The sequence below is a fragment of the Sinohyriopsis cumingii genome, chromosome 6 (genome assembly GCF_028554795.1).
Source record: "Sinohyriopsis cumingii isolate HCF-2022 chromosome 6, ASM2855479v2, whole genome shotgun sequence".
In the NCBI taxonomy this organism is placed as follows: domain Eukaryota; kingdom Metazoa; phylum Mollusca; class Bivalvia; order Unionida; family Unionidae; genus Sinohyriopsis; species Sinohyriopsis cumingii.
In genome coordinates, this window is record NC_142966.1 from 167,249,515 (window position 1) to 167,265,686 (window position 16,172).

A 16,172-nucleotide genomic window follows, 5' to 3' on the forward strand; every position below is an offset into this window, starting at 1 on the left:
AACAGTCACTCATTTACAACGGAAGATTGAACCAGCCTGTTAACGATCTATTCCAAGCGATATTACCCAATTATTCAAACTTTAAAATCTAAACGTTTCCTTTACTTGACAGTTATTTAAAGATTGCTTGTTAACATTCAAAAATTTATGACAAGCTTTCATTACTTGTACACTTTAGAAATGTTGCACATTTGCAAGACATGTGCATTGTGCTAAATTTGGTGATATAAACAATTAATTTTTTTTCTTTCCTAGAAATGGTGAATTAAGTAGTATGCTTCACTGACCATGAGACTAAAGGAGTTTGGGAGAAGTAAACAAAGTAAATAACCTATTTTGAGTGTATGCATCAATAACAAATACACTACAGATTTCATAAAATTTAGCCTCCACATGACATTGCTTGGGTATATAAAAATTGGCAGCAAATCTATAGAATTGATTCTGTGCAAGAACATTTCTTTATAGATGAAAGTATTCATTCAGACAAGTGGCACGCATCTTTACATCCGAAATTCACACCAAAGAACCACCATTATCATACAAATGGCTTGGAATACAGTGCGAAAGGTTATATATTTGATAATGAAATACGTGTAACTGAGATCACACATGTCACAACATGCGAAAAGATGCATGATATCATAAAGGAAGGTGGTAAGGCTGACATATAGGGTGCTAGATACCGGTCTGTCAAGCAAGTTAGTTATACTTTGCATGCTATGGAATAAACGTTTTTGTAGAAACAGGTATTTTCCTCTTTCGTTACAAAAACTAAACATTACAATGGCGACGAGGATGTAGCTGAAAAAGCTGAGGCTAAAAAGGGAAGAATAAGGACAGTTGTGTCATTCTATTCAGGGAATTATTTCAGACCTGCTACCGTGTTGTGCACTTGTAGTGAAGGTCTATATCGCTAATAATGGCAGCAAGTTTGCCCATTTTCCGAACATTCTAAGTCCATGAAAACTTACCTGATGTTCGATGGAAGACGTGGGTGAAACGACTTTATTACCTTCTGATTGGAATGGACATTAGAGACACAAAACGTCGACGTGCATTGCTTTTACACTACGCAGGAGAGGAAGTAAACGACATTTTTGAAACAATCCAAGAGACAAGAGATGATTATCCAACCACTGTTGAAAAGTTGACAAACTATTTAGCACCAAAGGAGAACCACGAATTTAAAATCTACAAATTTCGGCAAGAAAAGCAACAAAAATGGACAATCGATTAATCATTTCCACACCAAACTAAAATCACAAATAATTCAAGGATGTTTGTCAACACGTCTAAGACCTCGTGCACTTCGTGAAGAGATGGACCTAACATATCTTGCACTTGCTTATGGCATGGAACTCGCTGACAGACGAGCAAGAGAAATAGAAAAATCCGAAAGAAAGAATGCCAATGCCATGTTAAAACAAATGACACGATTCGTCGTAGAAACAAGACACATTTCATGGAGAAAGCTAAAGGCGCCAACAAACAACAATACAAAAACCAAACATGCAGACATTGTGCTGGTGAATATCCACGCAAAAGACTGACTGTGTCTAACAAAAGGGAGACCCCGAAATTTCTGCAAGAAGAAAAACCATCTTGCTAAAGTTCTGATCAAGACTCAAAGCCGAAAGCAAAGCTAATCAGGTAGAAAGCCATCTTGATAGAGGTAGTACATATGAGAGCTCAGATGCAGAATACACATTTCCCAACAAACTCGAGATAAAGTCAATACTCTAAAACCAAAACAACCTCACACAATGGTAGAAGTAGATAGAACTAAAATAGAGGTACTGATTGACACAGAATCAAGCATTAATGTCATGGACGAACATACATTTGCTAAGATGAAACCTAAGCCTAAGCTGCAGAAAAAAGACACAAATGTATTTGCATATGGATCAGAAACGAAATTACTCATGGTTGTCAAATTTCAAGCCAAGAATGAGACAAAATATAGGATCACTACAGCTCCATCCTATGTAACCAAAGGAAATTTTGGAAACCTACTGAGTTATGAAACAAACGTACAGTTGCAAATAATTGCAACAATCTGTGCTACAGTGAAGAACAAGTCTGAAGAATTGTGTACAAAGTACCCAGATATCTTCAAAGGAATTAGAAAACTAAAAGACGTACATATACACCTTCACACTGACGATACTGTAATCCCTGTAGCTCAACCACATCGACGGATTCCATTTCATATTCGGAAGAATGTTGAAAAAGATTTGGCAAGACTTGAAGGATTAGACATTATCGGAAAGGTAGACGGACCAACTCCGTGGGTATCTCCAATTGTGGTTGCTCCCAATCCCAAAACTCCCAAAGAAATTAGGATCTGACTTGATATACGTTTACCCAATGAAAAAGTACTTCGTAAGAGACACATCACACTAACAATAGACGACGTTATAGCAGATCGAAACGGTGCAACCATATTCTCCAAGCTTGACCTAAATTCGGGTTACCATCAACTGGAATTTGACGAAAAATCAAGAAACATTACAACATTCTCAACTCATACTGGACTACGAAGATATAAACGTCTCATTTCATGAATATCATCTGCAGCGAAAATATTTCAAGGCACATTCTGTACAGCACTGAAAGGACTAAAAGGCACAATGAATATTAACGATGACATTCTAGCATTTGGCTGCACTCAGGAAGAACATGACAAGAAACTAGAGTCTACATTCACTCACATAAAGTAAAAAGGGTTTGACACTAAATAAACAGAAATGTGAGTTCAACAAAGACAAACTGGTGTTCTTTGGATACATTTTCAGCAATGATGGAATTTCTTCAAATCCGAAGAAGGTGGAAGCAATCAAAGTGCCAGTATTCCATCAAACACATTAAAAGTACTCAGTTTTCTAGGCATGACAGACTATGTGGACGATTTATCCCAAATTATGCAATAATCAATGAGCCTCTTCGAGCCTTAACCAAACAAAATAAACCATGGGAATGGACTGATAAACACGAAAAAGCGTTTGAAAAGCTCAAACAACACCTAGTTGGTAACCCAATAAAAGGGTATTTCGATCTTAATAAGTTAACATAACTAATTGTTGATGCATGTCCTGTTGTTCTGGGCGCGTTATTAACTCAGAATGGAAAGGTTATTGCCTACGCCAATAGAGCACTCTCGGATGTGGAAAATACGATATTCCCAATTGAACATGAAGCACTAGCAATAATCTGGAGTTGTGAGCACTTCCATCTGTACTTATTCGGTCATAGGTTTCAGATAATTAGTGACCAAAAGCCACAATCCAAAATTACGACCTCCTGCAAGAATAGAGAGATGGAGATTGAGATTACAAGCATACAATTTCAAAGGAGTATACAAGCCAGGTAAAACAAATGCAGCAGACTATATTCCGCGCCATCCCAAGACTTGAAGTGAATGCTGTAAAGATTCTGAAATTGCAGAAGCTTATATTTAATTCATATTTGTCAAGGCTGTACCCAAAGCCATGACCGTGAAGAAATTCGGACGGCTACTTTAGTGGACCAGGACTTTTAACAAGCTATCAGATTTATAGAATCAGGAAATTGGAAACATTCATGGACTTCAGCGGTCCTCTTCAGTCAGGAATATACTTAATGGTACTTATTGATGACTAATCAAGGCATACAGTAGTTGAAATTATTAACTCAACATCTGCGAAAACAATCATTCCGCAACTTGACAAAATATTGTCAATGTTCGGAATATCAGACGTTGTAAAATCGGATAATGGACCTCCATTCTATGGACAAAGAGTTTACAAAGTTTGCAGAATACATGGGATTCAAGCATAGGAAAATCACACCTTTATGGCCTCAAGACAGTGGCGAAGCAGAAAGGTTTATGGGGACAATTGGAAAAACAATCAAAGCAGCTAATGCAGAATGTAAAAGCTGGAAACAAGAAATGTACAATTTTGTACGCAATTACAGAGCCATACCTCATGCGACAAACAACAAATCTCCAGCCGAAATTATATTTGGACGAAAGATAATAACTAATCTCCCAAGTATGCAAATCAAATCAACAAAACTAGGAAAACCGATACTGAGAAAAAGGAAAAGATGAAGAGCTATGCAGATCAAACAATGAAAGCCAAGAAGTCAAATTTCAAAGTTGGAGACAGTGTTCTAGTAAAACAAGAAAAGCGAGACAAATTGTCAACTCCATTTGACCCCAAACCATATGAAGTTGTCACGAAAAAGGGATCAATGATAACAGCGAGAAGAGAAAACCATCCGATAACTATAAATTTGTTATTCTTCAAGAAAGTAGAGAATTCACCCGATATTCCACCATATGATGACCAGACATATGATACAATAAATCTAAAAAAGATGGAGACACATATCTAAAATCCGACCTGGCATTTAGAAGATCATCCCGAATCAGAAATCCACCAGACTGCCAAAAGGATTATGTGTGTGCAGAATAACATAAAACTTTTAGAAGCTTTACCACATACATTGTGTTGTGTGATGTTTTGCTTATAAATACGGTAGTGTGCTATAACTGTAAACTGTTTTGTAGATCTGGATAGTTAACAATAACATGTGTGTCTCATCAGATGGCAGTTTAGTTTAACGTAGTGAATTTGAACTCTACCATCAATCAAAACCCAGCATATTATTAGGACTAAGCCGTGAGAACTTTAAACCTACACAGTGCTAAGTTTACGTTTTTGTACATTATCAACAAGAAAACAAAGTCAAGACGCAAATTTATTACACTCATGCATTTCTAGCATGTGAATTTATGTTGTTAAGAAAGGCATTATTATTATTATTATTATTATTAGTTCAATAAATACATAACTGATTTTCAATTTACAAACGTAAATTTTTAATCTGAAAGAAAAAGAGGGATGTAGTGTTCAGAAGCAGTGATATTCGGTAATAAAGACTTATCCATTGCTAAACCAGCATGCTGGAAATTTGAGATAAGGTTGACAGATAAGGTGCTACATATAGGTTTGACAAGCAAGTCAGTTATAATTTGTATGCTATGGAATAAAATGTGTTTGCAGAAACATGTCTTTTCCTCTCTCATTACAAAACCGAAACATTACACAATATTGTGTTTATAAAATGACCGTTTGAATCTATAATCAAGGAAAAACGGCCAATACACAATACTAATTAAATTAACATAAGGAGTATATGTAGTCGATCAACAGTTAAGTACCATGTAGCGAAGCGATTTTCTTCTGAAAGGACGACAAGGAACTTTAAAACATTGCATTTTTGCGTTTGTTATACGCTTTTTTATTGTATCCCTAGCTACGCCACTGATAAAAAACAATACATTTTATTACTGTATAGTGTATGCAGGTAAAAGTTTGAAAATGACACATGCCATGGTTGAGTAGACGGCGTACGGGTTTAAATTTAGACCATTAAGGATACTATCGCTCAGATGACAGGCGATTAAGTTTAAGTCCAAGAGCATGCATAGTTTTGTTGGACCAGGGATAGGCTTCCAAACTTAGAAACGGAGTTACTCGAGCAGAACTTTAAAAAAAATGTAGTCGATTAGGATTCCTATAGGAATTATAAAGCCAAGAACATGCCTAGACTCGTTTGACCTGGAAATGGAAATACCCTAACATACCTTTCTAAATTTAGACCATTAGGAATCCTGTTGCTCAGTATACATGTAAAAAGTGCCAACAGCGACTTCAGTATTTGTCTACAGCACAGTAGCAAAATAATAAGCATAATTCGTTTCCTTGAAGTTACTACATTAACATGTCACTATAATTTCTCTAAATATATGATGGTTTAGATTGTGTGCTGGCCGTACTAAACTCGGTCCAAATATGTTTTGACCCCCTTTGAATATCGTACTTTTATTGTGTATTCTGGTAACAACAAGTTGTAGTCTCGCCCTAGAGAAATGTAAAACGTTCTGAGCAGATAATTTCATCAGGTCGAAGTAGCCAATTCTGCCACGGAATGAATAACACTTTGAAAGTAATTTCACAAAATAAGATGTTTCACATTTCCACTATTAAAAGCCGAGACGGATGCTGGATTTGGTAGTATTAAAAGATAACACAGACTGTGCACCGCGATCGGTAAGAGTACTAGACCCTAACGCTAATTTACTGTAGGGTGAAATTGGCTACTTCCTTTTGATAGTGTCATGAAGAAAGACATTGTGACTGTTACTATGAAAATAAAGTTTAATTCGTCGGATTAGATTCATGCGATTGTCGTCCGAGATTTATGCGTTGATACATTACTACATTTTGAAAGGATGTGTGTAGCTTTTTAATTTAGCGATAAAAGACGCGTGACAAAAGTCGAATCGAGCGGAGGATTGCGGCCACGCTTGCACTCCTTGTGTTTATTTATATTACACTTTACCGATAAGGTGATTTCGTGTTGTCAGAGATTTCATCGTATTTTATTGATAAAGCGTCAGACTTCTGTGCACTTAAACTCGTTCACTTTTATCAGGATAATATGATCTAAATTTAAACATGGAAATTCCCTTATATTTTCACTCTAAATTTAGACCATCGGAAATCCTGTCACTTGTATAAAAATGTGCAGAAAGTGCAACATCGATTAAATATTTCTCTATTTAACGATCAAATGATGATTCGACCACAATGTAAAGAATTTGTACTTGAGATGGCAGAGAGCAAATACACTCATGCATACACACACATAAACTATCCCCTGCAATAATAGTTCCTGGAAGAACCCCATGGTAAACATTTATTATTACTGAAGAATGAAATTAAAGCATTTTGTAGGACTTATGATACTTATCTTATGGAAGAACGGAATAGCCAGTCTATAATGGGTGAATATCAAATATAGTATATGTGGCTTTGGATGGCCATGATTGGTTGTTAATGAAAGTAAAATTTTAGTAAAGAGAATCTTTAAAGATCTTATCCTAGTTATAACTGAAAAAAATAGAGACATTTTATTAAAGGAATTTCAGACCTTTTGCAGACTTGAGTTTGGAAAATTCATTACTGAAATTAGCATCATGACATTAAAGAAAAACACTGGATTGCAGTGTTACACCTTTCGAGAATTCTGGGACACACGCAGCCCAAAGATAATGTGTCTCTGAGTTTAACAAATCCACGTATCTTCATAATTATATCAAAATGCCCCATTGACAGCTCAACCAACAAATACCACTGGATCAGCCCTTAATCAGCATTCATCCGATCAAGTGATTTGAAAATTTACTTGATGCCTGAAATTATAACTTTCCTTTTGAAGTTCGATGGGTGAATATTCAACCCTGAAAAGGTCAACATTACCTCATATTGGTCCCTGTTAGGTTTATTTATTTATAAGTTAATATTGAGTTTAATCAAATCAATAAGATGGTATCTCATTTGTCAAGAACTTCTTGTTAATGTGCTTTTCGTTTCAAAGACAATTATTTTGATATTTGGGAAGGCATTGGTTTTGGTCCCACCATGTCTTGTAAATAACTCGTTACTTCTTTTCATCTGACGTTATGGTGTACATCATTACATTATTGCAAGCTTGTCAACCCTCGAAATGCATTAACTGTAATCCAGTTGAATTGTATGATTCCAAATAAAAGTGCTCAGAATGGTGTGTGTTTTAAATGGATGTAAAAATTACAAACTTTGATGGTGTACAGAAAGAAATGCATTTCTCAAAATTAACAGCAGAAATGTATGCATCACTCATTAGGAAGAAATTCATCTAAACAATGTTTGTAAAAAATGTTTCCTATTACAGTAAATAATAGCCTGATGCAAAGTTCTGCAACTCTTTTACATTGCTTTATTCTTTGCATTTATGGATGAAAGTATGCAGTCGGCAGGTAAGGAAATCAATGTTACATTGTTAAGACATTCAAGATGCATAGGAAGTGTCACTATAATAATGTGATTATTATAACGCCATTTATGCATAAAATCACTCAGTTATCTAGCTGTGCAAGTCACTTAATTCAAACACAGGAGCATGACAGAAGCCCAGGTTCATAATATTGCTGTAGGTAGGCAGTGACCAAACAGCTATGAAAATCAAATCAAAATATACATATGATCTACTTTTCTGAAAATGTTTTCCCTAGGTTTCAACATAGAGTAGGGATGACAATTGCTTTAGCCATGGTCTCACACGACCTGGATCGAATCATACTGACCAACAGCATGTCTCGTATATCTAGATTCCAAATAAAAAATACTGTATACGTTTAAGATGCGAAATATTGCCAAAGGTTACTATGCACACTCTTAATATTTAGTTTATGCTGTTGTTAGTGAAATCGATGACTTCAGAACCTTTAACGTTGTTTTCACTTTTAGTTAAGTACCTGTCTATTTATACTAATCAGACTCTGGATCAATTGCAGAACTGAAAATTTAGGGGAAATATGTCTTCCAATACTTAAATATTTGTACAATTTTGGAAAATAGGTAGGATTTAATCAAGAAGAAACAGGTAGGACTTAAAATGCTAGTTGCGATTTTTATGCTTTCTGTTAATTTTTTTCAGGAGTGATTTGTTTGAATTTGAGCCAGTTAAGTTGCAGGCCCCACAATAGACCCTATGGTGCAGCTAATCTGGATTTCTTTGTCACATGGTACAATGTATATGGTCCTGACTGCAAAGCATACAAGCATTATTCGATTAGACCATGTATTCCATCCCAAGTTTTCTTCAAGACAAACTGACAAATCACTAATTAATTGTCTGGGAAAGATGAAATCTCTGGGTTATATAGGTTTATGATGTAATTCAGATGTGATCCTTTTAAAATGTGGGCAATAGTTGTCCTGGATAAACTTTGTGCCCCCCGAGTGGCTGAGTGGTCTAAAGCGCTCTCCGTTTCGGATCACTGCTATCTTACCTATGTCTACGTTGGTTCGAGTCGAGGATTCGGCCAATGTGGGTATGTGAGAAAGCTTGCCAGTAACTTCTCGTTGGTCGGTGGTTCTTTACGGGGTTTTCTCGGGTTCTTCATCCACCATTAATACTGGCCGCCATACAAAGCCTATCGTGTGCTGAAAAATGGCGTTAAACCCAACAACAACAGCAATAAACTTTGTGCCTGATACTTTTTTAATTGGATCACACGTCTCACTCTGCTCTGGCATCCAACCTTGATGCAAAAGGAGGCAAAACATTATTGTTGTCTCACATGTAATTCATTTAGACTCCAGCAATTTGTAATTGAGGAATATAGTTAACAGCATACTGGTAAGCTCTTGGGGGCAAACCACATAAATTATGAACTTCTGAGAGAGTGACAAGTGTATGGTGAAGTGGTTACTTTATGTTACTTTATTTATTGTGGCTGAAATATCTTTGGATGTGGCACTTGTGGAAATCATACATGATCAAAGTACACAGCTAATCAAAATGACTGCCCGCCCATGTGCTCGTAAAATAAGCCTGAATTAGTCTATAGTACACTTTCTTTAGTAGATATTAAAATAGGGAAAACATATTATGCCACACTAGGCAGCACCAGCTTCTGAAATGGTATGACTGAATTACCAAATGTATAAAGTCTAAAAATGTTATCTGCTCTTTTCTATACAATTAACCCTATGCAAAATATGAAACTGTAGAGTACCACCTTAAAACAAATAATAAAATATGTGGAAGTTTTCTTATTTTAAATCGCTCCGGTGGTCTAGTGGATAGAGCGTCCGCCACGGATGTGGAAGGTCATGGATTGGTACTAACAGCTGCCTCGCTTGGCGCTCAGCATTAAGAGGTTAGTGTTAGGACTAGTCGGCATGGTGTCAGGATAATGTGGCTGGGTGGGACATCATGCTACATGTCTTCGGCATGATGCCCCAGTGCTAAACATCATTATGAAATGCCACATTGCAGACATCTTAGCGATATGACTGAAAAATTGTTAAAGCTACGTTAAAAATCCAAATCAAATCACATCACATCTTATTTTAATATCAGCAAGTGTGATGCTCTCAACAAAACAGTACGTGAACATTGATGTTAGCATGAAAACAAGCTAATTATGCTTATTTTGCTATTGCTTTCAGACGATGTCTTGTGGCAATGTGTGTGTGTGCAGTGACTCCCGACTATGGCAAAATTAAAAGTCTTAGAACACATGAGTGAAGCCAATTTAAATTCAAAAATGGTGCATTAAGTGTATGAAATATATAGAAAAAAATGTTTCTTTCCACTCATTTGTAATGAAATTCAAAAATGTATGATGACAAAGCAAATTTGCTTTCTTATTATATTTCAAGTGTTAGAAAAATAAGTAAACGTATTAACCACTAACCTTTGAACCTCATCTGTTCAGTTCCTTTTCATACTGTAAAATTTTGTTTATGACAGCTTGGGAATAATCATGACAAGCTTCGGTCTTTTAGCATAATGGTTTCTATGTTGAGAAAAAGTAATATACATTTTTAAAATAACTTACTTTTCATCATCAAGGGGGGGGGGGCTAGGCTTGTGTGGCTGTGTGGGGCTTGGCTACTAATTACTATTGTTATGTGGGGGAAAAACATGAAATGTATTGTGAAGGTATATTTTGATGCTTGAGACCTTAATATTTCAGCGATGCAACAAAATAAATTATGCAGTAATAATATATGTGGTCTTTATTGTGTAGTCTGCATATATTATAAACTTCTGAGGCAGAGAGCGGTGTACGGTTAAGCTGTTTGTATTAGCAACAGGCACATTGGAAAGAATGTTGGCATACCAGTGATGTTACAGTGATATGACCGAACATTTTTGGATATTATACTTGTGCAAACTGTAGATGATCTAAGCAAACAATTAACCAAAAATAGTTGCTCCCATGTGCATGAAAACTCAGCCTGAATTAGTCTCAAGTATACTATCTTTAGTAGTTATTAAAATAGGGAAAACAAATTTTGCCAGACTAAAAAATATCAGATTCTGAAAGAGTAATGAACAAATCACGAAATATATAAAACTCTAAAAATTAGTGTATGCTCTTTTTTATTTTACAATTTACCTCTAAAGTCCATGAAGTGAAAATGACCAAGCTGTATACCCTATCACCCATATTACACCCATCACTCATACACCAAACTAAAGAGAATTAAATGTTCTTTTAACAATGCTTAAGATATACAAGGTCAGTTTTAAATAACTACTATACCCAGTGAGGAAAACCTGGGAAATTCACTTTGAAAATATATCCCTATGCAAAATACAAAACTATCAAAAAGGCCACGCATTATAGGTTTCTCATTCACCTCAATGACTTTTCTTTATCCCTCTGAGTAAAAGATCATTGTAATTTTCACATCCAGTAAAAGCTCACAGTCTTCTCCCGTATCCCATTTTTATTTTTGTTTTTATTACAGAAGCTTGTACTGAATAAACCAGAATCTGACCTTGATAGTGGATCGGTGGAGTCAATTAGTGTGATGCTGATAATGAGATAGACAAAAATATGGTACTAAAATCTGCATGCAAATAAATAAAAGACTTAATTGAATTGCAATAGAATCTGGTTGGAACTAGTAATGAAAGATGCATAAAGCAGCATGTTTGGGATATGGCCTAGTGACCAAATATGGCAGACTATAAACATATTCTGGCAGGATCTTTATAAAAAAAAATTGTTTTAGTGTTTATGATTACCGATTAATTAAATGGGTTGATAATACAGTAATTGCACTTTAATATTAAAGACATAAAGGATTAGTTCCATTTGTCTGTCAGTCAATCTGTTTAGCCACAACTCACTGTGTGGAAATTAAACATATTTGTTACATTGGCTGTTCTTGTATTAAACATGCACATGTGAAGTATAATTTTTTGGACCCCATTCAAACAAATATTTTTACTTTAAGTTCTTTGTACATCCCAAAACTGAAAAAGTGGATGAAAAAATACAGACAATACAGTATCTCATGGCCAATCATTACACATATATCACTTAAAGGTTAACACCTAAGATAATTGATTTCAGTTTTCAACCCCCTGGCAATGCCATGGAAAGGGGCCAGGGGATGACATGGTATAAATGTCTGGAAATTTGACATGGCAAATCAGGAAGTAGCTCTAGTTTTGTTTGTAAAATAATTCAGTATTGGCGTTATTTTCTTAATTTATTTTTCAAAATATATCATTTACTAGGATTTTGTATGATGTTTTCTCATAATAACTACTCAAGTGCTTTAAATGTTGAAAAATTACAGAAACATCTTGGTGTTTAGGTAAATATAAGACACAGAAATATGAATTAAAATTTAGTTATGATGTCCAGTTAAGAAAACATCAGCAACTTTAATATGTCATCAAACCAAATATCTTCTGTTTTGGAAACTAGAAAACACTATAATCACTTTACTGCCTGAAACTACACATAACGATCTTAAAAATAGTACTTTAATATAATTAATACATGACATGTTGCTATTGCATAGATTACACTTTTCCAGATGTAAAATATCTTCACCATGTGATGAGATTTTATCATTCCATAGAATTACTGGAAAGTATTATAATTTGAGAATTCCAATCATCCAACCCATAGCTACCCCGCACACGTGCAGTATCCACTCATTATTTTTCTTTTTGTGGACACAGCTGCTGCTTTACTTTATCTTTAGATAACATCACATTTGCTTCATGTATTAATGTAACAATTTTAGCTTTTTCTTTATGTGCATTAGTAGGTATACTTTGTATCCTGTGCCTGGCCTTTGTTCATGATTGAGGATAGAGTTAAGAGTTTTAGTGCATACTTGGCTTTTGTCTTGTTAGTAAGTTTTAAGTTTACGTGGGTTTGAGTTCAAGATCTAGCTTTGATTATGACATTAAAAGGTTCTATATGTGAACTTGTTTACAAATGTAATGAGGTTATTACTCAAATCTAGTAATCTTATTGTGTCTTAGGTTTTTAACTAAGTGTGTTGTCAACAAAAAATATGTATTCCTATTTTAATATTAGTCTTGGTGGAATCACTCTTAGGTGTGTTCAGATGTAAAGGAATCGTTATTTAAATTATTCATTGGATTTACAAATGATTATTTGGGATTTAATTCACAATACTGTAAGCTTCTTTTAAATTTTTGCCTTTCAATCTAGAGAAAAAATAACTTTTGAGTTGGACTTGTTAGTTTTACTTTCCATTTTTCTTAGTTTAAGACCATAAAGTCATAAAAGAAACTGAGAACGTGTCTATAGGATATTATATTTCAGAGAAATTAAAATTGATTTTAAATTGTAAATTCACTTTGTTTCATAATTTTTTTTGTTCCTGGTAAAGATATTAATTTCACACTTTTTTTGAAACCAACAGGAATGCACAATGTCATTTAATTTAGTGAACTTAGTTTCAAATCATACCCATATTTGAGCTTGCCAGATATTTTGATATTTCTGATATAAGAGCATTTGTAAATGAAGAAGAAAACCAATATATTTTGGTTTAATATATGGTGCATTTCAAAAGTAAGCTAGTCTCTGGTTTTAATAGGAAATTGAAGAAATTGCAGTTTAAAAACAAACAACATGGAATTGTCAAAACCTCAGCTTTAGAATGAAATGGCGGAACTGTAAATTCAAAAAGAGAAAACAGGATAGAGAGGCAGAGAAAACTAAGAGAAATACAGTCGCAGAGAAAGGATGTGGTCAGGCATAAAGAAAAAAGAGAAATACAGAGAGAGAGAGAGAGAGAGAGAGAGAGAGAGAGCGAGAGAGAGGGGGAGAGAGGGGGAGAGAGGGAGAGAGGGGAGAGAGAGGAGGAAGAGAGGAGGGGAGAGAGGGGGAGAGAGGAGGGAGAGAGGAGGGAGACAGGGGGAGACAGGGGGAGGGAGGGAGGGAGGGAGGGAGGGAGGGGGAGAGGGAGGGGAGGGGGAGGGGGAGGGGAGAGAGAGAGGGGGAGGGGAGGGGAGAGAGAGAGGGGGAGAGGGAGGGAGAGATGCAATTGGAATGGAAAGAATTAGACTGGCAGGAGGAGCACATATGTCCCACTGTATACATGCGTTCAGATTTTGAAGTTATGAGACCTATTACGTTAGTACCCTCTTTTCAGGGGCCTCGATTGGCCGAGTGGTCTAAAGCACTCTCCCTTACGGACGCTGCCACCTCACCTCTGTCTGCGTGGGTTCGAGTCTAGGATTCGGCCAGTGTGGGTATGTGTGAAAGCTTGCCAGTAGCTTCTCGTGGGCCGGTGGTTCTTTCCGGGGTTTTCACGGGTTCGTCCTCCACTTTTAATACTGACCACCATGCATAGCCTATCATGTGCTGAACAATGGTGTTAAACCGCAAAACAACAACAGCAACCCCTTTTTAAAAGAAAAAGAAGTAGATAAATACTTTCCTCACTTCGAGAAAATTGATGAAAATTTGAAATGACCAAGACAGCAATGGACTCTATTATTACAAAGTGTGCTTATTGACAAAGCTCGTGAAGTCTGTACTTCATTATCGGTAGAAACGAGTGCTACAGGTCGAAAATAAGCAACATAATCAAGATGGAGCTATTACAAACACTCTTATTTATGACGAGTCAGTGTCACTGTTTTTTTATTTAAAACAATACATTGGTTGGGTCAAACAGAATCCAGTCTGATTCTATTATGGAGAATTATGAACTATTCATATCCAGTAATTATTTATCATTTATGGGTGATTCTATGTTCTTTATCACTTATTGCTGATTCTATAAATCTTAATCCTATTGAAATATTTAGGGATACTAGACCTTCTCATTCTTTTACTATCAATGACATAGCTGTTGTCTGAGAAGTCTTTTAGTGAGAGTGTTATTATTCAGGGAGTGAAATATTACTTTGTTATTGTTCCTCTCTATTATGTAAATTCGTCATCAGTCTTAATCCCAGGACCCGTGACTTTTGGAACAGTAAATTCGTTACCCATTGATGGTAATCATTTATTGCTAGGCAGCTAGCTAAAAGGGTGTGGCTAATGCACTTCTAACATACAAGCCTTGTTTGGATCGAAAGGTTAATCGTGTTGAGATTGAAACCTCTAATTTATACCCTGCTTGTGCAGTTCCCTGAGCTATGGCAAAAAGAGTTCTTTAGCATTATGTTAATCAGGTTATTATTCCTTGCACTTGACATTTATTGATCAGTCTTTTGATGAGTTCCCTTTTGCTCCCGTATTGTTCAATTAAGAGGTACTTGTCACAGTGAGCCTCTTTTTACTACTCATCCTTCATATTCTAAACAGGGTTACAAATGACAATCACTCATTGTCGAACAGGAACACGATCTTGAGGTCCCATTTGTTTCAGGGGGCTATTACCGAAACTGAAGCCATACAAATACCATATTTTGTGAAAAACGGGGTCCTTACGAACAAACGGATGCCACCTGAGGTATCCACGTGTGCCGGGTGATTATTGAGCAATCACATATTGCTCCTAATTCGTATGATCAGAAAATGTTTAAACTAGCCCATGAAACTACCATGGCTGGTCACTTAGGAGCCTTATCACAAGATATTGAATCACTTCTACTTGCTGAAAATTAAGCGGTTTTTATGTTTACTGTAGATCCTATCACACTTGTATAATGGCAGGCAAACCCAATCATATTATCCCTAAGGCTCACATGCAACCTATTCCTGCATTTGATGAACCATCTAGCAGAATAACGGTAGACTGTGTCGATCTCTTACCTAAGACCAAGTCAGGTAAGCAATATTTGCTACCCATTCTCCTGTTTTCCACAAGATTTCCAAAGGTAATTCCTTTGAGAAATAGTCATATTCAAAGCTTTAATATATTTTGTGCATGTTTCGGCCTTCCCAAATCAGTTGAGTCTAATCAAAGGTCAAATTTTATGTCATGAAGTTGTTGTTTTTTTTTGGTTTTTTTTGACAAGTAATGGATGATTTTGGCATCCAACAGTTTAAATCTTCTACCTATCAATCCAACAGTCAAAGGGCTCTAGAAAGATTTCATCAAACTTTGAAGATTATGATTTGACCGCATTGTTCTTGCCCGACCGCTCCGGTGGCCTAGTGGTTAGAGCGTCCGCCTCGGATGCGGGAGGTCGTGGGTTCGATCCCTGGCCGAGTCATACCAAAGACTTACAAAAATGGTACTAACAGCTGCCTCGCCTGGCGCTCAGCATTAAGAGGTTTGTGTTAGGACTGGTCGGCCCGATGTCAGGATAATGTGACTGGGTGG

General features: G+C 36.0%; 1 protein-coding gene across 1 annotated transcript; it reads left to right on the top strand.

The window, feature by feature from the left end:
- The first annotated feature begins 1,766 nt into the window (after positions 1–1,766).
- LOC149798488 (uncharacterized) lies at positions 1,767–2,351 on the top strand. Its single transcript, XM_089960879.1, has one exon. The coding sequence runs from the start codon at positions 1,767–1,769 to the stop codon at positions 2,349–2,351; it is 585 nt and encodes a 194-aa protein (XP_089817005.1).
- The last annotated feature ends 13,821 nt before the right edge of the window (positions 2,352–16,172 follow it).

What these genes read in the sequence shown, in the direction of transcription:
- LOC149798488 (XM_089960879.1), top strand. Translation starts at nt 1,767, where the DNA reads ATGGTAGAAGTAGATAGAACTAAAATAGAGGTACTGATTGACACAGAA.